The 24,602-nt window shown below is 38.5% G+C and overlaps 1 protein-coding gene across 3 annotated transcripts in view; it reads left to right on the top strand.

Annotated features, from left to right (window-relative positions):
• The first annotated feature begins 1,047 nt into the window (after nucleotides 1–1,047).
• The window catches only part of SS18 (SS18 subunit of BAF chromatin remodeling complex), a 42,486-nt gene continuing 18,931 nt past the window's right edge, over nucleotides 1,048–24,602 (top strand). The window contains exons 1-5 of one of the 3 annotated variants that reach the window (XM_061994958.1): nucleotides 1,048–1,542; nucleotides 4,550–4,626; nucleotides 5,933–6,017; nucleotides 18,888–19,041; nucleotides 24,252–24,473. In XM_061994958.1, the coding sequence (XP_061850942.1) occupies nucleotides 1,474–1,542; nucleotides 4,550–4,626; nucleotides 5,933–6,017; nucleotides 18,888–19,041; nucleotides 24,252–24,473 (607 nt within the window). In that variant the 5' untranslated portion in view covers nucleotides 1,048–1,473. The remainder of the gene's footprint in view (nucleotides 1,543–4,549; nucleotides 4,627–5,932; nucleotides 6,018–18,887; nucleotides 19,042–24,251; nucleotides 24,474–24,602) is intronic. The other 2 variants (XM_061994960.1, XM_061994959.1) reach the window with 2 other exon arrangements.

Raw genomic sequence — 24,602 nt, 5'->3', positions numbered from 1 at the left:
AATCTTCATGGGGCTGGGGAAAGGAGCCAGCCTAGAAGCTGAGTCAAGGGCGTGCCATTTGGGAGGGAAGCAGCAGTACATCCATGGGGTGGCCACAGATGCCACTGACAAATGTGCACTGCAACCAAAAGGGTTAGGGCTTGAGAGGAGAACCAGTGCCTTCAGCCAGCAATAGCTATGAAATGCAGCAAACAATGCACTGAGTAAAGAAACAATATTCGCATTTTGTGGTGCAGTCCCCTGTCACCAAGGGCTGCTCTGTCAGTCACAGCAGCACACGCTCCTGCCAACTGCAAGAGCAGAAGTCAGTTTACAAAAGGCCACGGCCCGGGAAAGAGACAGCATCCACACAAACGTACACAGGCTGAGCAGCACACGTGCCTGGGAAAAGACAGGTTTAAAATGCTTTAGTTGGGGACTTTCAGCTTTACAGCGCCATTACCCTTTGAAATTACCATCCTTGTACGTGAGGATCTCTGGCGAAGCCGAGATTCCCTCCAGCGGCCGCAACGAAAGAAACCAAGGCTGATCTCAGCACTTTCACCGTCTGTAGTTTATTACAAGCGGCGGCATCAACTGCTTCTCCCTACTCCCCTTCGTTCTCACGTTCTCACGAAGGGGAAGCTGTGGCCGCCGAGGAAAGCCGCCCCACACCAACGAGCCGGGGGGCGCACAGCTGCTTCCTCTCCAACTTTTTCTTCACCGTTTGTTTTTTCCCGCCACTTGCCAACGTCGCCAGCACAGGCGCTGCCAAAGAAGCGGCACCGCGAACAGCACAAGGGTTCGCGGCGGCAGCGGCCCCTCCCCCGGCGGTGAGCACCAGCCCCGCGCCTCACAACCCCGCTCAGGGGCCAGCCCGAAGCCTCGCCCGCCCCACCGGAGCAGCGCGCGACCCGCCGTAGCCTCGCGGCCCTCCCACGACGTGCCGCCCCGCCCCGCCCAGCGCGGCCGCCGGAACGGGCTGTCCGGGTGCAACCAACTGTCGCGGTGAGGAGAGGGGGGAGGAGAGCGCACCGCTCAGCACAGCCGGAGCGCGTCCCCTGTAACGTGCGCATCATAGCGCTCCCATCCCCCCGCCGGCCGTACCACTTCCCTGCTTGTCCGGCTCTGAGGCGCGTTGGGCAGGAACGTACCACACCGCGGAGGAAAAGGGGTAGTCAAGGAGGTCGAGTGACAAGGGGAGGTCGTGTTCAAAACGGTGCAGCGCCGACTGCCGGTCCCGTTGTTTTGGTCGAGCGGTGCCAGCCGGCTGTGGCCTCACTGGGGCTCCCCTACGCAGCGGGAAAAGGAGAGGAACCGTCGTGCCTCCTTAGCCCATCCCCGGCGGGACGGAGATGGGCCGTCCCGCTGGGCAGCCGCCCCCGCCCCCCGCGCGCTGCGTTCTTCCCGGATCGCTGCCGCCTCCCGCCGCTGCTGGTTCCGCGGGGCGCGTGAGCGGGCGGCGGGGGTGGGTCCTGCTGGCAGCGGAGAGACATGTCGGTGGCGTTCGCGGCCCCGAGGCAGCGGGGAAAGGGCGAGATCACGCCGGCCGCCATCCAGAAGGTGAGGGCGAGAGGAGAAGAGGGGCTGGGCCCAGCCCGGACGCGGGGGCTGCAGCCGCTTCCTGCCGCCGGGCTGCTCGAGGAATTGGGTGGTGGCGCCCCGGAGCGCCAAGGCCCTGGTGTGGGGGAAAGGCGGCGGAGCCGCACTCGGGGAACGGCCTGGCCCGGCGAGGCGGCCGGCGAGGCGCTGCCTCTGCATTTCGGCACTTGTGGGGTCTCGGGGCCGGGGAGGCGCCGAATGGGCGGCCAGGGTGAGAGTGGCCGGAGGCTTTGCCCCCCCGCCGCCACTCCGTTCCCCTGGCTTCCCTGAGCGCTCCAGGGGCGCGGACACGTTTTCAATTGTAAGCGCTCGGCTTAGTTCGGTGGGAAAACGAAGGGAGTGGGGTAACTCTTCACTGTGAGAGGTGCCTGTAAGTCAGGCTTCGCTTGGAGTGTTAATAAAGCCGTCAGAACTTTGGGCTCTGCCTCCGCGGGGTAAGCGACGACGGCAGCTCCCAACTTGGTTTAGTTTGTAGTAAGTTTCCCCGATAAACTTTTTAAGTGCTACTGAAGAAGAACATTGGGGCCGGAGCCAGTGGCAGCGACTCCAAACGACTCCATTTAAGCTTTTGTGGGAGGGAGCAAGTTAACTCGCTAAAGCAGTCAAACGTATATAGAATTTGTAATCATCCTCGGTGTTTTGTATCAGCAAAAGTAAAGGAACGTGTTCAAGTTTTCTGACAACTTGCTGGTGTTTAGAAGCTTAACTGAATACTCACAGTGTTACTACGGTAAATAGCCACGAATCAAATAGATTCGGATTTATACAAGCTCCTTGTGTGGGAGGCTTTTGCATAGTTACAACTAATTTCTGATTTAGTAGAGAATGAGAGTGTCACTAAGGTAGGTGGCCTAGAGATCATGACCTCAAAGAAGACCCCAGAATTGTAGTGGAGATTTCTACTACACAATTGCTTGAAAAGTGCAGGGGAAAAATAGATAACCACTGGGTAGAAAGCTGCCTAAGGGTAGTCAGTAGAGACTTCATATCACTGGGGTGCATGTGGCAAACGCAGACAATGAAGTTTCTCCTGTGCTGTAGTCAAACCATTACTTTGATGATGATGTGCTGGCAAAACCCTAGTATTGTTAAAGCTGAAGAGTCCTTGTAATGTACAAGCCCTAGAGATGTCTTCAGCTGGAAATGAAATTATCTTTTGATGGTAAGTTAATAACTCTGAAAGAACTGTTTCAGTTTTCTATCAGCAGCTATTCCATCAAAATTGTGTAAAATAGTGCCTGCAGCCCAGTCTAAGATACAGTTTTGTTAGTTTGCTTTTCTCTTGGCCCTCATGTTCCTTTCCCACCTCCCCAGGAGATCCAGTTTACGCGGGGACAATGAAGAATGTAACTATCTGACAAGTCTACTTATCTGCAAAGTTTTAAGTGTCTTCTGTCTTCCTCTGGAAGGTGGAAGACATTCTGAGGAGAGCCCTGATTCAAGGCTTCCTTGGCAAGCACTATATTAGACTTTAGTATCAAAGGTATTAGAGCTCCATTTTCCTTATTTTTTTTCTAATGAAAATGGACACCATTCTAGAGCTTCGTATTTGGACATGTGAAATATGTCATGTGTAGCACTGTTTGTGATCTTCAGAGTGTGCAACTACAGTTCTGTCTAGTTTCTGAGAGTCACATAGTGACTCCAAATACTGCAGTTACGTTTGTGTAGTGCTTAATGACAGTGTTTCCGTATGATGATGGTTCTAGTCGGTTCTGGTGAACTGGCTTGAATTTAGGGAAGACTTGACTGGTTGGATCATCCTTAGGTAGAGTTAAGTCCTGAGTAGACTCCATGGGATTTCTGACTCCATACCCTTCTCGTGGTAGAGGTAGATTTGTCAGAAGAAAATAAAAAGTGACAATACTACTTTTCTTTTTGCTTTCTTCTATGGAATTTGTTTAGGATGGATTCTAGAGAAGTAAAGATGATGAAATAACACTGTTTGTGCCTATGTTATAGAAGCATGAGCCATGTCTCAGCCATGTCTGGAAGAAGGAAAGAGTCTTGCAGGGGGTTAAGATCCTCTTAGTCCTGTGAAATTTAGCAGCTGGGTAGAGTAAGGGGATCTAAACTAGCCTTCTGCTGATAAGGAAGCAAAGGGAGAAATCAATGTAAAATTTTCCATTTGGTGGTAATCTTTTGCATTTAGTTCGGTTGACTTGGGTAACTTGCCTGGTAGCTCAGATGAGCCATGGTTCTGCTGACCCTTGTCTAATTATTAGAGTGTGAGAGAGTAGTTAAAAACACATGTGTGTGGGGATGTGCAACTCTAGGATGGCAGAACTTTTTGTTTTTAATGGATTTATGTAGCTTGGAATACCTCAAGTTTTTCAGCTTTTTGTAGAAAACCATGGGATCTGCAATTTCCTATGATTTTAGGACTGTTATGTCAGAAAATTAATTCACGTATATTAATATTTATGAACACTTCCAAAGTATGATAGCTCTATCGTGCCCATTATACAGAATATTTATGAAGTGCAGTTTAACTAGAGGTTCTTTGTGTAAGTACAGCCTAGCTTTCCAATGCATTTCCTTGAAGTAAACTGTTGTGGTAAGCTTGATTTCTATCAGTAGCAATTTCAAATGCATTTTATTATTAAGTTTATGAACAGTTGCAGGCGTTAGAAAAATGGAAACTTGAGGCTTACATTTTAAATTTCTCAGTAGAGATCAAATGAAGTGCAAAATTGAAAGTTTGTTAAGAAGTTGATGTAGAACAAGTGCAGTATTTGAATGGGAAGCTTCACAAATATAGCTAGAATAGTGATGTGAAAACTCAAAAGCTGTAAAACTATCTGGAAGGGATAAATGGGAGCAAAAGAGTGTCCTATAAATGTCTGGTTGAAGTAGTACTTTTGGGAATCCTTCTTTTTTTATTGCTATTTTTAAGCTGTGAAGGCTCAGTTCTTGTTTCTTTCCACAAAGAATGTGAAATTTACTCCAAACTTCTTTATCGTTTCAGATGTTGGATGAAAATAACCATCTTATTCAGTGTATAATGGACTATCAGAACAAAGGAAAGACGACTGAATGCTCTCAGTAAGACGTTAATCCAAATCTATTGTGGACTGAGTTAATTTCTGTCTAGATCATTACTCTTGATTTGTTTAGCTCACCTTGTAGGACAAGATTGTGCTGTAAAGAACAGAAAAGTGTTACTATAGATACTACACATTTTGTTTTTTTTAATTTGCCATAGGACTATCACTTCTGTCACTGAAATGTTAAAACTTGCGTACTGCAAGTTGATGTCATGATTGGAGCTTATAAAAATGAGGACTGTATAACCAAGATCTTTCTCCTTTGCATCATAATTGCACTTCATGAAAGAGAGTTTTTTTCTCAGATCTTCCCAAATGATGTAGGAATAGACCTTTCTTCTTCCTGCAGGCATGTTTGAAACCTACTTGCTTGCCACTTGCCCAAGAAGAAACAGACTTGTCTTAAAAGTCTGGCTTGCCAGAATATCCCATGTGGATTTGCTGTCTAGTGATGTCTCTGGAGAGTGGTTTGTGGAAGGAGTGAATTATTAAGCAATATTATTTTCCCGTTACTCTATTCTGATATAAAGTGATCACGGCACCTGTAGTCAGACAAATAAAGTGTTATATGATAGACAAGGCATCGCGGTATGTCTTGAATCCGTTACTAAGAGAACTGATAGTCTGGGAGTAGGAGGAGAGGTCATAAATAGTAGGTATTTTTATTTAACGGAATGCTTTTATTGTAGCACAGTTACTGTATTAAGCTGTTTGCAAGCCCATAGTTATGTATTTGTGATCTATTCCTGTTTTTGAGGTTAGTTTTGTGACTATGGACTAGATGTTGAGACTCCAGAATATGGTTCTGTAAAAGAAAAACTCCAAATAGCAAACTTCCAAAACTCAGGGCCCTGATGAAACGTTTGCACTGCTCTTGGTCATGTTTTACATAAATCTATGATATCTTGTATCTGGGGACATAATAGAAGGAGCTCTCTTTCCCTAGTGATTGTGATTAAAATGACACCAGATAGCCACATGCACTGTGAGGTCTCCTGGTGACTCTAGTTTGGGGCAGGAAGTGAAATAGGTGGGAACAGTGTCACTTAGCTTTAGATTTTTTGGTAGCGAGACAGGAGCTGTAGAGAAGATGCAGGCACAGACTTGATGGAGATATTGGGAAAGATTGGGTAATGAGTTTAGAGCAAAGGCTTATGATTCCTAATGGTGATAACTCTTCTAAGTCTCCTATATCTTGTGTTGCAAAAGTAACTTTCTACATAGATAGTGGTTTTTTATAAGTAAATTACGATGTTCCTGTATTTCTGACCTAAGATCTGTTTTGCTTTTATTTGTTTTTATAGATACCAGCAGATGCTGCATACAAACTTGGTTTACCTAGCCACTATAGCTGACTCCAACCAGAACATGCAGTCTCTGCTACCAGCAGTAAGTACAAAATAGTGTGAAAGTAGGGAATAGATTACATGTTTGTTCTTGGAGGAAAAAAAACCAAAACCAAGCAGAAGCATTTTAGGTAACTACCAAACATTTAGCCTCTGATTTAGTGTACAGTGAATACATGATACACTATCTCTCTGTGCTGCAATTGGAATAATCTCACTGCTTAGGTCTTGCTCACAATCTGACTTAAATTAAGACTGTTAATATGTGCACTGTACGTTAAATTTATCTGTTAGGCCAGATCATAGAATGGTAGGGGTTGGAAGGGACTTTCAGAAATCATCTAGTTCAAACCCCATTGCTAAAGCAGGACCACCTAGGTCAGGTCATATTCTAGTCTTAGATATTTTTTCTCAGACAAGAACTCTAGTGGTGTGACTCTTAGAGCAGTACTCTGGTTTTGCTCATAGGTTAGGGAAAGGTGGTGGGTGGGATTAATTTTTTTTTCCTTCTATTCATTTGCTTCAGTGGAATGAGGCTGGGTAAATATTTGTCTGTTTTTCTGTACTCTATATGAGTACTCTTAAATTCTTTACCTCTGTCCTGTGTCAGAAAGCAACTTTTTTTAAGGTGGAAAAGGTAATATGTAAGAAGTTGCACAGATTTAACTTGAAACACTGCATCACTGGGGTCACAAGCGTTTCTTGGATAATACTTACTGTCTTTTGCTTTTTATTCTGAAGTTTTTTGAATCTGTATTCCTGAACTCTTTATTTTATAACATAACTCAGATTTTTCCCTCTTTGTATTGCTTATGGAGCAGTAGGAAAAGATATAACAAACATTAAAATAGGTTGTTATCTGTTTGCTTTTTGTGTTAATCAGAAAGCTTGGGGAGTTCATTGTGAGTAGCACAAGGATATTCTTTGGTTTTTGGTAATAAGACTTTTCTTGAATTAATATAGTCTTGATTCATTTCTGTAATATAAAGCTAAAAAGAATGTCTATAAAACAGCCATTCCTAGATACTAGTTTTCACCAACTGAAATTGAATTACTTTTTCTTTGGTCTCTGGAGAAGTGTTCTCCAATCATTGCTACTAGAAAAGCATCCTTTAAAGTTGGTACCTAGAGGACTATAGGAACTGTGCTTCATTATGTCCAACCTGTTGTGCCTGTAGAGGCTTCTCTTTTTATAAATACATGCTTGTAGCTGATGGGAAAGGAAAGAAACCTTTAAGAGGGCAGTATATATTACTGAAGTAATACATTTTTGGAGGTTCTGATGACAACTGGAAATGAATTTGCCCTTTTTCTAGTCCCTGCTGAACAGCCCTGTTCTCAAAGTTGAGTGTGATGACATTCTCTTCTTAAAAGAAAACGAAGATAAGGATAGGAAAGGCTTTTTCAGATCAGAACTGAAGTGCATTTCTGATTCTTAGTATAAGGAATGTTTCACAGTAATGAGAAAAATAAAGTTTGAGATGGAAGAGTGTGAGGGAGTCTGCTTTGGACAACTGAGGGGAGCAAAAAGGTAGCTCCTTGGTTTTTCTTGCAAACGTAGATGCTTGGACCTACCAAGCCAAATCTTTGAAGATTTGCCTGAAATGTGCTAACATAATTGGAGAAAATTACTTTTTTTTGAGGTTTTTAAAAAAATATTCTTCAAATTCTCTGTCTTCCCAACAAATTTTAGTCTCAGAAGAGTTTGGGAATGTGTGAGCTGCTTTTTTTTTTTTTAACTGCAAGATAAACTACTTCAGACTCTTTGCCTTTGACTTTCCATTTAAGAACTGATGAGGCTCAAGTTGACTTGGAAGTGTTATGTTTCTGTTCACCATGTTGCTGTGTCAGCTGTTGAAGAGTCTTATTAAATTCAAGTGTCCGTGAGTGGCAACAGTTAAATATGGAGCAAGACACTGTGTGTGTAAACATCTATTTTTAATAGTAAAATACATAAATTTTATGATACTATTGTTGCAATAATTTCCCACATAACTTAGGAGAGCTTGAGTCTGGATAGCTTCTGATTTAGGTTGTATCTGATCAAATGTGGAAGATCATTCCTCTAGTAAACTACTTTTTAAATGTTTGTTTAAAATTTTATCTTATTTTTGTTTTAATCAGGTAAATACACTCACAAGACATTTCACAACTTTAAGGCATTCATAAAAAGTAGTAGTTATGTGATAAAATGAGGTTGAGAAGAACGTGCTGTTGTTAAGATAGCATTCACACTGAACAAAAGGAGTTAAATTATCAGGTTAATTGAAGTTTTTTATATAAGCAGTAGTGACTTGAACCTGATGATAACTTTATGTCTTCTCAATATATTCCTTAGACTTAATGCTTCATATTGTTGGGAGGAATGCTTGCAGTCAGATTCTGTGCCACTGTCTACATTTTTTTTAAAATACAATATTCTAATCAGATGACTGTACATACTTTGTGAAAGAGTGTTTTTGTCTGTAGAGAATGTTAGATCTTAGACTAAACAAAAGTATAGTGAACTAACTGTCTTGTACAGAAAAATGCTTCTGTAAAGTGTGCCTGGAAGTGAGAAAAAGGTGAAATGGATGAGGCAACTATTGCAGGGTGTGAGTGAAGTGAACTAGAAAGACTTTGAAACTCCAGTGTCATAACAAAGCTCCAGTTGTCTTTGTACATATGATAAATTTAGAGTATTAAATTATGGCTTCTGGGTTACGAGACCTTCTTTCACATCAGAAGACCAAGAAGTGCAAGATTAACCTCCTTCAGTCAACCAATCTTAGCCATGTGGACAGCATCATGAAGGGTGGGGCTGTTTTGGAGTGTCTTCCTAGCTGAATGACAGTGGTGGCTAAGTCTCCATGTGAAATTGATGCAACTTCTTGCCAACCTGTTCCAAGTTACAGCAGGTATTCTTTCTTGGACAACAGTTCTGTTTACCACCACCACATGGGATAAGTCAGCTTCCCAAAAGGGACTTGTATGGTGAGGAACACAACACTTACATTCTTTTGACTTCCACTGTTGCTAATTTTGAGAGGCAACAGCAGTACTAGAATCCCTGAACTGTAGAGAGCAAAGATGCAATAAAAGTTTATTACTTTGACTTTTCAAGGGAACCTCTAAAAATAGTAGCAAAGTATTATGTTTATGTGTCTCTAAACATGTCAAATCTCAAGCTCTAGAGCAGGCATCATATCCTCCTTCACTTTAATTGCAAACCGTGGAATAAAGAAACCCCAAACTTTTCTGTTTGGACATTTCGTGTCTGCCACATGTCTTTATTTTTCTGAATATTTATAAGAAAACAACCCAGAACCATCACTTTATTGGGAAAAAAGTAGAGGTGAAATTGTCCTGCACTCCGGCCTTTTCACTTTGCCATTAGTTTATAATAGGCAAACACTGAAGTCTGCAGGAATTCTTTCATTGTTATTTTAAAACAGACAAAACTGTTTTTTGAGTTTATATTACATAATGCAACTTGCTGTCTGTCAGCATGCAGAGCTCTTGATTTCAGTATGTATTTCAAGGTGATGAATATAAATGCTTGTGACTATTATTCCCTTCTAAAACATACCAGTATTTTATATTGAAAGTGCTGGTTTCTCCAGCAGCACACAAAAATCTGTAAGTGAAGTGACGTCCAAGAAAACGGATTGTGAGTTGTGGAAATAAGTACAAGTTGCATTAAATTGTTTTTCTTAATTCTGTAATATTGGAAAGTTTATTAATAAAGTTTATCTTTTTTTTTTTTGCTTGAGATACTTCTCTCAAAAATAGTGTTTTTTGTAGGTCTCATGAAATACTTTAATGGATGCTGTTCCCAAACAGGTTAGGGCAGAGTCCATGCCATCTTAGGCACAAATACTTCTATACAAAAGGGTGATTGTGTTTTATAAACACCCAACATGAACTAACACTGAAATGCCAGTTACTTCTGAAGAAACTACTTCAAGGTCTGGAACCATTAAACATCATTACTAGCACCCTGACTACAACTTTTTTTCAAGTTCTTTAATGGAAGATGAAGGATTTTTTTGCAGGGTTCAAGTGACTAAATAGGAATGTTCAATGCAAGAATGGTTTTAGTCAGTCACTGGAAAGTCTTACATGATCTTAAATACACTTCAGTATTTTTAGAAGGAGTAATGTTCAATAAATGGCTTTAGTGTACTTGTGATTAGTAAAACAATTCAGAGTATTGGGAACTGACTACCGCATTCTACTTTTAGTAGACTTCGTTTTGAACACGATATATCTAGACAACTTGATAACATTTTTCTTGGAAAAAGCAAGACAAGAAAAATACATCTCAGTTTTTGTAGCTTAAATTAAAATTTGCAGATAAAATTTCTGCAGAAGATGAGAAGATTCTTAAGTTACTAAGATTCTTGTCCAGTTCTGTACAAATTGCCTTGGAAAGTCTGATATCTGTGGTAGTATTGCCGAAAGTCTGTTTGTGGTATCTGCTTTCCTGCTGATCACAGCTGACATTGGTCTTTAAACCTCTAGCTTAATTCAGTGTGTATTGAATATTGATTAGATTAGTTTCAAAGCAACTACAAGAAGCAGTATGGTGTATTATTCTGCATTAGCCCTTCGGAACGCAAGTCCATGCCAAATTCAAGTTCAACTAGTTATAAACTAAGGTAATAGAGAACAGAGGCAAAAGAAATGTTGAATATTTCCTGTCAAGGGGCATGTGAGTTGTTGGAAGGGGAGCTTGGATTTTGAATAATAATTGCTCTGATTAAATGTTTATTAAACAGTTTTCTAAACTCATAATAATTTTGAAAGACTTTAAAAAGAGAAACATAAGGTACCAGATCTTTTGAGAAAGGAAGGGAAGATGTTGTGCTCATACATATATTATGCAAGTACAGTCCAAGGAATTTTCCTGCTAGTCTTCAAATGAGAGACAAGTATAGCCTTTGTGGTTGGAATGGGTAAAAGAAATTAAGCTTCAGATTTCTGTAGTTCCTAGAAATTATCAAGCCAGTGCAAATCTGTAATTGATAAAGGCTTATCTATTTGTACGTATATCCTCTCTGAAAACATAATTTCTTGAGTCATTCCTTCCTCCAAGTCTTTGTCCTTAACCTTTTTATTTGATATGTTCGTTTTGCGTAGCAGAAAATATTTCCTGTGTTTTGTGAGTGAGAGACACATGAGATAAGCTTCCTTTGGTAGTAGTCTCTAGCCTCGAGTGAGTTAGGCTTTGTCACAAAAGAACAGGAAATGTAGGACATTCTACTATAATATCACTATATTATATTACTATACTATATTACTATATACCATATAAGAATTAAGTGTTCTGCTGTTTTGGTGATCTTGGAGACTCAACACTTTGAGCAAAATAGCAAAGAAGAATTTTCTTGAAGTTGTACAGTATTATGGGTTTGTTGGAGGTGAGATTTAGTTCTTCATTGCTGTCAGTAGTCTGGTTCTTAAGGTATGACTGCAGTAACCAGTCATAAAAGCAGTGCATTATGATTTAGCCGTGTAAGTGCTTACAGAGAGGTCTTGTGTGTCTGTGTCACTTAATTGCCTTTGCTCCAAGGCCAGTTGGTGATAATCTGTATCCATTATCTTTCTTCCAGGCTTTGTATGGTATTTGACTTCTGACCTCTCAGTGAATGCTAATTGCCTACATGTTCATTGTATGTGAAAATGTGGTTATGGGATATTAACCAAAAGAGAGCTAGTTTTACAAATAGTTACTCAGCTATTTGTGTGTGTGTGTAGTATGAAGGAGCACACTTACTGCTTATACTAGGAAACTGAAAAATTACTCATTATAGAAATCTTGTATAATTGTCAGTGGTACAAGCTTTTTAGAAGACTTAAAGACAAACCAAACAAATTTGCTATGATTTAAGTTTTGTAGATTGTTTTACTCCCAGCTTGTTTGTTGAATCCCTGTAACACCACCAGTCCTTGGGTTGATATATATCTTTTGGGGCTTAGAGTGTCATCCTGCTTTAACGAAAGAAAATTGTGTATGCTGCATTTTAAAATGACTTTTCAGGTTGTGGATCCTCAGTTTATCCATGTATGCAGTGATCTTACAATAAAAATTGCCTTTCCAGGTGGTTAGTTTTGCTTCAGAGAGGCTTTTACATGTTGTAAAGAGGTTTGTCTGTTTGACAAGATTTGCTTTTGATAGTAATGGTTATGGTGACATAACCAGAGCTGTACTCTCATCAACTGCAGTTCTGCTGTGTGATGTTTTAAAATTGTTCCGTGATAAACCAATCTGGAGAATCAGTCCAGATTAATTAGATGCAAAGGGAGATGTTTTCATTCTGGATTAGTTCAGATTAACTTCAGAGCTATGTACGTGGCTGTGTTGCCACAACTGAAAGGGTAGTACTGGGAAATGGAGAGCTGCTGGAGGAAGCTTCTTAAGCCAGCAGTTCCACTAAGAAAAAAAAAATAGAATACAGGAATTTAAGTTGTTAACATGTTAGTGCTGAATTCATAGACCATTAGTGTACTCCACTTTAAATGAGAGGATCACTCTTAACTTCTGTAAACTATTTGCATGTATTGTTAGTCAGGTATGTCCACATGGGGAGCTAGTGCACTGTACACAAAAAACTACTTACATTGCCTGCTAACTTCTGTGTCTGATTTAGAAATCAGTAAAAATAGAAGCCGATTTGAATTAGGAGTATGCTCTAAAGTGCAATTCTTTCAAACTTAAAGATGTTATTTGCCTCTCAGTAGTACAGTATCTGCACAACAAATACTTATTTCAACCCTAGGCAGTTTGCTGAGAGCTGTACCAGGCAGTCTGGTGACAGATGCCAAATCCTATAGCTTGTATGGTTTTGCAGTTTCCCCAGTGAAATGTTTCAAGGGTTCTGCAGGATTCTTTCTGCTCTGAGTTTACATGAAGTATTTTAGCTGGAATAGGGGTGAAATTTTTCTTTTAGGTTACTAAGTGGAAGCAAAACTTGCAAATATTGGACCAGACATTAAACCGTCTTAAAAGCCAGAGAGGCAGGAGGTAAACAGCTGTGGAGCAGAAAGCTCCTGCTTTTTAAGACGGGTACTAACTGCAATTACAGAGTACCTCTGAAGTTTCTGTAGCTCAGTGTTCACCGAGTAAGTGTTAACAGTTAACTCACTCCTGGTCATTTAAAATAGAACCGTCTGAATTTGTAGCAGTATAACTTTTGATTTAAATGATTTCTAGTTATATCCAGAATTTTGTGTGGTTATTTTTTAAGTATTGGAAAAGCTGTTGTTATGTGGACATAAGTATTTTAGGGTTAAATTTTCTGGTTGTTAAAATGATGCTAAACAATATTTGTACAGTGAAATGATTTAATATCATGATATGTGCAATTTGAAGCAACTAGAGAGTCCAATTTCCTGTTTTAAGTATTACATTATGTGCTATTTTAACATTTTGTTCAAATATTAAGTTAGAGTTCCTCTGATTTCTGAAGATGGTGATGTAAATCGAGATTTGGAAACTGGGTGTTATTCTAAATTTAAAGTTCTTTACTGCAAGTGTCACAACTGGTACTTTTAACAGTGACAGCCCAAACTAATTTGTAGCTGAATTCATTATTTAGACATGACTGTAAATGCTTTTCAAGTCCTCCCTATCCCCAAATATTACACTGAGAATAGATGTAGGGGTTTTTTTTGGTTTTTTTTTTTTTCATATAAGATACCCTCAGTACTAGAATACTCTCTCTGCACCTTGTAGAAAGAGTCGTAATCCAATTAAATAAATCTCACCTGTTTTAAATCTCCAAAATGTATTCCTTTATGATCTCATTTCCTAGTCTGACACCTTGGTAAGTTCTCTGCAGGTGCCATCACCACCTATCAACAGAATACTGTTCTCTGAGAGTAGGACAGGTGCTGTGATATTAGCAATGTGATATTAGCGGGGCGGGGTACCTCCTGGGATGGGATGTTTTGCTTTGCAGAAAATGTTATTTGAAAACTGAAAACAAAGATGATTGATTATAATCCTGAGTTAGTGCTTCTCTTAGATCAGAAGACTTTTGTGTTTGTGTTCCATATAGCTTTTAATTGTTGTTCTGAGAGAATTTATAGAAATTTGTATTTTTGATAGTATACTTTAAATATCTATTGCTATTTGTATTGATTATCAATACTGTATTTTAGTGTGCTTAACAGTATTTCTCGTCTTTTACATTTTATTGATGATTGACTTGATATTCCACCTCAGTTTTTATAACAATAAATGTTCCTGAAACAAATCTTTCAAGCTGTTATTGACGATAAGAAAAATCTGATAGGACAGGGAAGAAATAATAGATGAAAGTTCCAGGTGTACAGTTTCACCATAGCTGCATTTGTTTCTTGCTGCCTTGCATTTGATCAAATTTATTATTTAAAAGAAAATCCTCTAAAAATGTGTTTTGGCTATTGTTTAAGGTATATTCTTTCAGATAACTTTTTGGTTTAATAGGATTTTGTTTTCTGAAAGTCGTCAGTTAAAATCTGATGTTTGGACTTTTTTTCCTGTCTCTGTTTTGGTTACACCTGCAGGTCAGTTGCAATCCTTTTTCAGATCAGATTTCCAGAGCTTTAAATAGCTTTAAATTTTATTATTATTTTCTGATGAGTGCTCAGAGCAGCTATATATTGTAATCTGTGTTGGAGGAAGTGAGCCAAAAATTAGTGTTTAACAAGTGAAACTATATCTAACATCTTATAAATCTTTAATTTACATTTATTGAAAGTAAAATATTTTACATTTTCTACTTCATTATTGGAATAAAATCAGCACCGATTTTAATTTCCATTCAATTCTGTAACTTAGCCTGTCCTTTGATTCTCTTAACTACATTTAGATACCATTTCACCCTTCATATCTAGACTAAATGGATAAGGTTCATGTTGGGTATCCTTCACAAAAGGTGAGGACTTTTTTTCTTTTTTTTATTTTCTTAGTATTTGGCTTTTCAATTCTGTATGATTAGTTTGTATTTTGAAAGTTCTTTATCATTTGAAACAAATATTGCTGGGTATAGTCAGTTTCCTTTGACTTCTATGAAGTATGAAAACATTAAACCATCCAGGTTTGTTTTGTGGGGTTTTGATGTTGATTTTTTTTGTTGTCATTGGTTTGGTGTGGGTTTGTTTTTGTTTTGTTTTGTTTTTTAATTAAAGATTTTTTAATAAGTTTATCACCTGTAAAAGCCTGGATCAACTCTAACAGAAATAGAGAACTTGCCTTTTTAAAAGATTTTTTTTTTCTTGTTTTCTGGCTATGGCCAGTAAAAAAATACTCTGGAGCAATTTCACTGGGGAATGATTATATCTACAGGACACATTTCTTTTTAATTACTATCAAGTAGTGACTGGTTTATAACCCTGATATGAAGTCCCATAATACACTTTTAAAATATCCTATATAAGTGTTTCAGTTGCATCTATGTATGTGTAATTATCTCTGAATCTTATTCAAACTTTGTTCTGGGGTCTCATGTTGACGAATTCCTCAGTTTTATACAGTTTATGTGATATCTTGTGTGTTTAATGTTATTCCTCTATTTATTGACTCTTCTCCTGGGGTTCTCTTTGTTGTTAAAGCATAAATTGGATGATCTCCTTTTTGTATGAATCATATGTTAAATTGTATTTCTGTCGTATCCTCTTACGTTCATTTCATTTCAATGTTAAAAAAACCCACAAAACCCCCCTGCCCTTTTTGACATGTTTTGGATAATAACATTCAAAATCTTTAATCACTGCATGCCTGTTTTTGGAATCCTTCTGCTTTTACATTACCTTTTTGTGATTGTTTTCCTCAAACAGAATGTGTATTGTGATGACAAATATCGTGACATTTTTTTTCCTTGCACATTGTACCTTACTTCTCATTATGTGCAGTGAGTGCAAGTACTTTTTACAGATTTCATTTTAAAAATAATTTTTCCCACCAAACTGTCTGGGTAGTGGTCAGGTATCTTTTTTTCTGGAATACTTACAATAGGAGTTTCCCTTTCTTCAGAAAAGAGTGGTTCAAAAGTCAGTGCAATTGCTATATATTTATCCATGTCGAATTTTACCTGTCACCCTCTACTTATTCTTCCATGATTTTCAGTAACTAGTGTTGCTATGACTTCAGATGTCGACATTTACTAACAAATATTTCCAGGATCCCTCTTATGTTCCTTTATTTTTTGAGCTTTGTGTAAAGTTGTTGCTTATTTCTTCTCTTTGGGCAGTTTCTGATGAGTGAAAGTGTGTACCCCTGGACAGTGTATTTCTCCAAAAGGCTTTGTCAAAAACTTTATGTTAAGTTTTTGTAAAACATGCAACCAAGTGACATAATTATGCTTTTGAAAATTTCTGATATATTAGAAATATATGACTTCCCTATATTGACTCTACTAACTCATATTCCTTTTTGTCATCCTTAGAGTATTATGATATTATGATTATTCTCAGCAATTTACTTATAGTGTGAGGAACAAGGCTCACAGATTTATGATTCCTAGAATTTGTCCTACTCTTTTCTTAAAAAAACAGGGTACAGTGTTCACCTAACTTGTAGTGATCTTATGGGATAGTTTAATGAAAGATTGGATTTGTTAGCTGCTTGGACCTGTTTCTTGCATTATTTTCAAGAATCTCAAATGTGCTCACATGGGTCTTTGGGCTGTTTCCATATCCGTAAGCTGCCCCTAATAAGTTATTTTCTGGTGGTACCTTTTTGGGTGTCTTTAATGAGTCCCTCCATTCTCTTAGTTCACTGTGGTTTCTGAAGTCATTTGCAGTTTTTTGCATCTAACAGGATTTTAAAAATCCTTAGTATTTTCCTGTCCTTGAATGTTTGTTCTCTCAACACTGTTTTTTGATCACTACAGTGTTTGTCTTAATGTTAAAACATAGTTGTTTTGAGAACTTACAGAATAAGTTTCAGAGTTGGAAAATATAGTTTTGTCTCAGGCTTTGGAGGTTTTTTGTCTGTTTTTCCATACGTAAGGGCATGCTCATGTTTATGCAGTGACACCTGTAGAATAACTAAAACCTGGGTACCTTTTACTATTTTTCATTATCAGCATGTTTTGTGACTATTGGATTTACTAATGATTTATACTTGGAATCTAAAAAATTTATTTTAATTCTGAAAATATTTCAAATAGTATATTTTTTGTCTTTACTCTCTGTTTGCTGACATGGGGCTGTTATGCTCTGAGCTCCACCTGCTCGGGTGGAGGTGCCAAGCGTGTTAGTTTTGCTAGTGTTGCAAAACACACTTTCTAAATAAAAATGTAAAATAGTTTCATTGTTTCTTTTCTCTTTGTATCAGTTGTAGATAATTTCTGTTGGATGAAGGTGAAGGGAAGAAAGACTGTACTAAAGCAGCCTTACTTTGGTTGCTCACTAGTTGAGGAAGATCAAGCAAAATGGTGCAGCCTTTCAACACTGTTCAAAGTAGAGCTGCCTTTCACTGTTACCTTTTCTACCTTCAGACACTTCTGCTATAGGATCAGGAAGAAACTTACTTATAAAATATCATTCTCTTAATCTGTGTTTTCCTTCATCTCCTTCCTTCCTTCTGCTGAAAAAAAGCCTTCACTAATTTCTTGAGGAATTTGCAAAAGTATTGCAGGGAAAATAATACCTACTTGAGGTATTTGAGGAAATGTTGAGAAAAAAGAATGAATACTGTTCCTCCCCTCCCCGGCAAGTGTATATGTGTGTTTCTCTATTACACTGATGTTGCCATCTCCAAGGACAAAAAGGGTCCTGCCTTAGTACTAATATGGAAAGCATTACTCTCTTCTGCATTGCATCTTGTCTTTATGCACGTCCTGATGGGTAGATGTAGGTATAAGGAGGGCTGAACTGAACAGGAACCTGGGGTTCACCACCCTGATTCTTTCTATAAAAAGAAATGCTGTGAAGTACAGACATGGTTGTCTCACAGGAAGGGTTTTGCATGGGTAGTTAGGACCTTTTAGAGAGGGTTCTCAAAAGCCAGACACAATATGCAGGCATTTGATCTCACAGAAATGGGTTTTATTCTCCTGAAAGCTTTTGGCTAAGGTATGGGAGCAATATCATACAGTCTCACAGGTGTTTTTAATAGTAATACAAAGCTGGCTACTAGCCGTTTCTGTATTTCCTTACATTGCTGTGAGTAGAACCTAATACTAAATTCCCCCTTGTATTAACTGTTTTTCTTGCTCTTCCTCTTTGAACTCTCAAGGTTATTCAGTTATTTTCCTCACAATTTCATTAGGAAAATTGCCAAAAACATCCTTTCTAGGCAGCTGTCTCTGGACCTTTGGAGGCCAGCACTAATGTGCTTCCAGTCTGTAGGGGGTGTTTGGCACAAAATTATGAACTAGGCCTTCAGAGCTTCGGGGGAGAGAAGGGGAAGAGATTGCAAATATTTTACCACACCCAGGTGCAAATTTTTGCTAGTCGATGGACAGTCAGAGGCTTTCATCTCATGTTATACCTGTTTTGTCCTGGTGCAAGGTCTGTTAACAGCAAGAAATTGTTGATGTGAGAGAATTATAATGGAAGAGTTATTTTTCTGTTCACTGAATGTTGCTTTGAAGGAAAGCTTTTGTGTGGGGGAAGGGAGCGACTCCAGCAATCTTAAACTGTTGAGATATCATTTTTTAATGAGGCATTGATTTGTATTTTCTTTATTTTAAAGTGGTGCTTGAAGGTGCTGTGGTGTCATCTGCATGTAATACATCACGTAGCATTGATTGAAATATTAAACGTTTTACTGAAATTAATATTGGGAGGAGTTAAGTGAATCAGAAAGAGCAAGGAATGCATTTCAGTGCTTGCTTTCATACCCCACTGAACAATATAGGCAACTGCTGTACCATATGTACATATAATATATTTGTCAGACTAACTGCTTCTCGTGTTTGACTAAACTGTCTCCTTTCAGCCACCCACACAGAATATGCCTATGGGTCCGGGAGGGATGAGTCAGAGCGGCCCTCCCCCACCTCCGCGCTCACACAACATGTCTTCAGATGGTATGGTAGGTGGGGGCCCTCCTGCACCACACATGCAGAACCAGATGAACGGCCAGATGCCTGGTAAGTTTTTCTCCTCTAAGACATTAACACCAGCGTTGCCTGGCAACTGAAACGACATGGGGGCTCAAGGGATACTAGATTGTTGATGACAAAACTGCTTTGAATGCCCCGGAGTACAAGCTCTCTTAGAGTTTGTTAGCTACAGAGCTACGTGACCTGTATTCAGTGTTTGTCAGGCTGCCCTTGGGCTTTGATGTAGCTGACACACAGCATTCCTCTGATGAACAGAACTGGCTAAATTTAGTCTGTTTGAAACCGTGCAGTACAGCTGGCTTTAGAAGGCTTATTGGGGAAAGGTATTGGCCTGTGGCTGAGTGAACACAAATCCTTCCATAAAAAGATAATGTCAAATCATTGCAGCTAAATAATTAGATAATAATAAAATAGATATATCTTTAAAGAGTGGTAAATGTTTTAAAAAAACAAAATGGCTTTTATACAGCTTCCAGCAATCCTCTGTGTTGTTTATTGTTGAAGATGTGTGGAATCGTAAGGGATTTGTAAAGAAACGGTCTCCAGATTATTGTTCTAGGTGTAAATTTCGAGTCACTTTTTATGCTATTGTGTTTTGTAATAAAAAGAAAAGTACTTGGGAAGTCAGAAAGGAAAGCAGTGAAACAAGATGATAAAGTTCCACATTGTAACTACTAGTACTGACTTTGGGGTAACTATTCCCTTTAGCAGTCAGATCAGAATAGAGTAGGTCCTGGAAAAGCTTACTTCTTTATATAGAGGCCATTTTCCAGAATTTCCACTCATAAAGTCATACTGCCTATTTCATGTGAATTGGCTTTCAGCTTAAAATTGCATTCCCAGGATTACTTTTGTTCAGGACCCTCTTTTTTTTTTTTTTTTTTTTGTATATGGAGGAATTTTTCATACAAAAGCTCTTCAAGATGTTGCTTCTTCCATGAAAGGAAAATGCTGTCACAGGATCTCTGAAAAATCATCTCAGTGGTCACAAGGATAAGCTTTGTTACAGCAAACACAGTAAATAACTATGCAAAACTTAATATGAGGTAAAAAAATTCAGTGATTGCTATAGTCTCTTCTGTGCAAATCTTGATAAAGCAGACCCAATAGTGACAGCTTTTCAGAGAAGAGTAGCTGAATATCCCCTAGAGGCCATGTGTAAGAAGTGTAATAAAAGGTCTGCAGAAGTTACTTTCATCACACATGATGGTCATGGTCTGCATTTGGAAGTGGAAAGAGCAATATATGCTGCTCCTTAAGTAGGACAGAGATATTCTGGTCGTGGAGCCCTCTATCCATCTAACATCCATCAGCTCCCATGGAGAGTAACATTGCCTCTCACAAATCAGTCTCTTTGACCCTCTAGTGTAATCATATTATTATTATTATAATGATCTTTTCCAAGGAGAAGGATTACTAAGTCACAATGTGAGCGTAATGACTTCACCACAGAGCCACGGGGGAGAAAAGTCACTCCTTAAACATACATATTTTGTAATTAGATAGAATAAGAAAAGAGCTCTTACAAAAATATGCAAAAGGTAAATAGGTTTGTTTTGGTATTCACCTAGACAGATACTTAAATACAGTTTCCAACTAAGCTTTAATTTAGCCTTTCTTCCAACATGTTGCCTATTTTGAATGTCTGTTCCTTCCATTCTCTGTTTAAGTTTGTCTCTGAGGATGTGAAGATAAACAGCTTAGGATGAACACATCTCTAATATTGGAAAGACATGCTAAAATGATTTCATAGTTAGGTGTTAGAGGAAGGGGAAATAGAATCATCTTGTTAAGTGGGTAGCTGAATGATTATTTTATTTTTAAGTGTTTGCTAGTTTGGCTGTATGCAAGCCTGTGTATTTCATAGACATGTATTCATAATCATTGCTGCAGTGTATGCATTTGCTTTCTGTTTATAGGACACTTACTCCAAAGTTACCTAAACACTTTCTAATAGTAGCCAGATAAAAAACCTTAAGTATCTGAAGAAGTGATCTGTCCAAAAGGACTAAAGTCGCTCTGGTGCAAACTGAGAGATTTCAGGGTTGACAAACACGAGTTGACAAGCCTGGAAGAAATACATTGCAAGCTCTTAAAAATACCAGCTAAGGATTTCTGGAAGGCCTTATCTGAGCAGAGGCTTCCACAGGCCTGAGCATGAGTGGAGGAGTTGATAGGAGGATTAAAAGAACTGCCTAGGGGTCAAGGCAGATTGATTTAGAGTTCTGCTATAGACCTGTCCCATTACTTAAAGGGCAAAAGATGATTTTTCTTATACTTCTATTCTGATTAATAAAGGACCTGAAGTGCTGCTGAGGCCCTTAGTTGCATCCCATGGTAGATGAGTATCTATGTCCTCTTACCAGGGAAGACTGTCGTGATAAATTTTTTCAGCCTGTGGTGGAATTGAGTGTTACCTGTATCTGTGACAGACAATGACTTTTACTTGAAAAAAAGTACCATTAAAAGAGTTACATTGACTGAGAGTTTGTGGGGTGCGAAGTAAGGGTGTTCTGGATTTGGAATGAGATGATGAACTGGGAATGTGCTGGTGTGTCAAGTTATCTTTCTAATTTCTTGAGCTTGTTTTATGATATGTAGAAAGTTAAAAGGTAAGACTGAGTATAGTGCTGGTGTTCACTGGTGGATGACCTTCGTGAATGACAAGTGTTTCCATATTCCTCAAATGCACTTTGAGACTGGCTTACAGCTTCTCAGAGCTAAAATACTGTCCAGAAGTGGTTAAGAGGAAAGAGATATTCTGTTTATACTTGAGATAGACACTTATTCTACTAAACTAGGACACAGAATCTAATTACTATAGCATTTAAAGCAGTTATTTTAATGGCAGATACACAGTTCATATTAATATTTCATTCATATTCCATTCTTCTTATTTCATTTATTGGTATAAAAAAAGAATCAACTACTATGTCTATATGTGCAGGAGAACCCTGTGAAAAATTTTGTCACACTAAAAAAAAATGAGTAGTCAAGTGTATTCTGATTATTTTTCATTTGCAAAATTTTTTGGTACTATAATCTTAGCTTTTCCTCTGTCCTTATGTGGTAGCTTCTTTCTAAGAAACTACTTGGTTTTGTCCACAGAACAAACGCACATTTGACATTTCATGTGCCTTTTTTTTTCAAATGCTTTTATCTTCTTTTGTTGCTTTCTGAGATGTGAAGTGTTAACTAGCCTTTTAGAGAAGGTGGGGTTTTTTTTCAGTTTCTCACTTGATGCTTTTTGCCTTCCTCATTTTGCGTCTTACATTGCCAGTTTTTAAAAAGTTATTCAAACATGTACTTGGCTAGCTCTCTGAAATCCATTATTGACAATTGCTTCCTTTTAAACAAAAAGAAACAAAACCACTCTAAGGCCCCGACTTTCTGGCACTGATCCTATGTGTTCCTTCCTTTACTTAGGAAATAAGAAAATAGTTTTCTAGCAGTCCTGCAATAGCTGCTTGGTGCTACAGTCTGGAGCTTTTCTTCACTTTAGTTTTATTTCAATACATTGATGATTGATCTTACGGTTAGAGGTGGTGTTGCCTTTTCAGAATGAAACTGTCTCCATGCTCTCGCTGTTACAGAGTTAGGTAGTTGAATTGGAGACAATACAGGCATCTGTAGCTCTCTGTCATGGTCTTAATCCTGTTCACTGAGGGATTTTTTTCTGTATTTTTAAGGGATCTGCTTTGTACAATTCAGCAATCTCTGCCTCTTTGCTTTCCTTGATAAAATAAGCTTATATGTTCGTTTCAGTAAGTCTTGAAAAGAGCAAGAAGATAAACATATTCTTAAATGTATTCTCTCTTTCTTCATGTTTGCATTTAGTAGCTATGTTCCTTGATCATTGTTATCTTGTTCTTCTGCATCTTTTTGTTTGCAGGTCAGTTGGTGTTGCCTCAGTGACCTTGTGTACAGCTCTCTAAATTCTTATTTTTGCCTCATTCTGTTCCAGATTAGTGCATTTATTTTGTTAGCCAAAACAGAACTCAGGATTAGTTTACCTCTGAAGGCACATACTTTTTTTTTATCAAATGGGGAGATATGCAACCAAGTCAATATCTTCCTACGTCTCCTTCTTTACAACTTTCTTTCAGGTTCCTCTTCTGAAGTTTTCTGTGTTTCTCAGGGTTTTTTTGTAGCTTAACAAGAAAAACCTATGGCGTGTTGGGCAATGATGGCTTCTTGGTGAATTCTATATACCTACGTTTGCCTTCTTTACAGCTGATCTGCTCTGTTACATGCTATGATTGTACATATGCTCATATACTGTTCATATGCATTGTCATATGCATAATCCTTTCACTTGTCATATTAATATCCAGTCACACCTCTTACTCATTTTACTTCTAGTAGCTGCTCACTTAGCCCAGGTAAAATATTGAATAAACCGATTAGATGCTATTGTAGTGTTTGTACTTTTTAAAATGCCCACTGAGAGTATTTTTAATTCAGAGAACAATCCAATTTCAACCTCTGTTTTCAGGATGAGGGAAATTAAAGGGTGCAGAAATGTAGTTGGCCTCATGGGTATTTTAATAGGTTGCTCTTCCTTTGCATCTTTGCAGGCACGAGAAGTGAGCTAATAATTTGATGGTTGTCTTTCCAGCCGTCAACTTACACCCTAGTAATCTTTAAATACAATTGCGGAATATTGACTATAGAGTGTAAATTCAAGTAATGCTAAATACCTTCAACTGTTCTTATTCTACATGTATTTGTACCATCTCAGTGTTAATACTGCTTGACTTGTGAAAAAAAGGGAAGAAAGTAAGTGTTACTTTCAGAAAAGTATCTAGTATGGTTTGTTTGAATAAACAGATATGTTACAGCCTTTAGAACAATTATGTATGCAACCATGGTAGAGCTACCAGGCTGACTGTTAAACTGTAAAACTGTGCAGTTCAGGTTGAAATTCCGTATGTGTCGTGTGAGTACAAAAAAGACTAGTTGTACATATGGTATTGATATGTGTTGTATGATATTTTACACCTTTGTTTTAGTGACTTCAGCTGCTTCACAAAAGAACGTTTTTGCATAGTAAGGCTGAACTTTGCTGTTGACTACTTTTCTTTAATTCAAGTTGGGAGATAATGAGCAAACTCTCTTTCAGCTTTGTTTTAATGCAATAGTATTTCATAACTTTAGTTTTGTGATTCAGCATGACTACATTTGCTTGCTTCTTGATACTTAATGTGTAACTTTTTTCTCTGTTTTTCTTTGTGAAGGACCTAACCATATGCCTATGCAAGGACCTGGACCTAACCAGCTCAATATGACGAACAGTTCCATGAACATGCCTTCAAGTAGCCATGGGTCAATGGGTGGCTATAATCACTCAGTGCCATCCTCACAGAGCATGCCAGTGCAGAATCAGATGACTATGAGCCAGGGACAGCCAATGGGCAACTATGGTCCCAGACCAAACATGAATATGCAACCAAACCAAGGTGAGGTGCTTGTTAGCTTCTGTAAAAAGGAAACTTCTTGTTTTTTTAACAGTGATTCCGTTCTCTACATGCATGTTGGCTTTAAGTAGCTATGTTCCTTGTTTGTAGGGCTCTATATCTCTTTTCTTG

The sequence above is a fragment of the Colius striatus genome, chromosome 4, assembly GCF_028858725.1.
Source record: "Colius striatus isolate bColStr4 chromosome 4, bColStr4.1.hap1, whole genome shotgun sequence".
Taxonomy (NCBI): Eukaryota; Metazoa; Chordata; class Aves; order Coliiformes; family Coliidae; genus Colius; species Colius striatus.
Note: the sequence above shows the minus strand (reverse complement) of the source record. Positions and strands in the feature narration are given on the sequence as shown.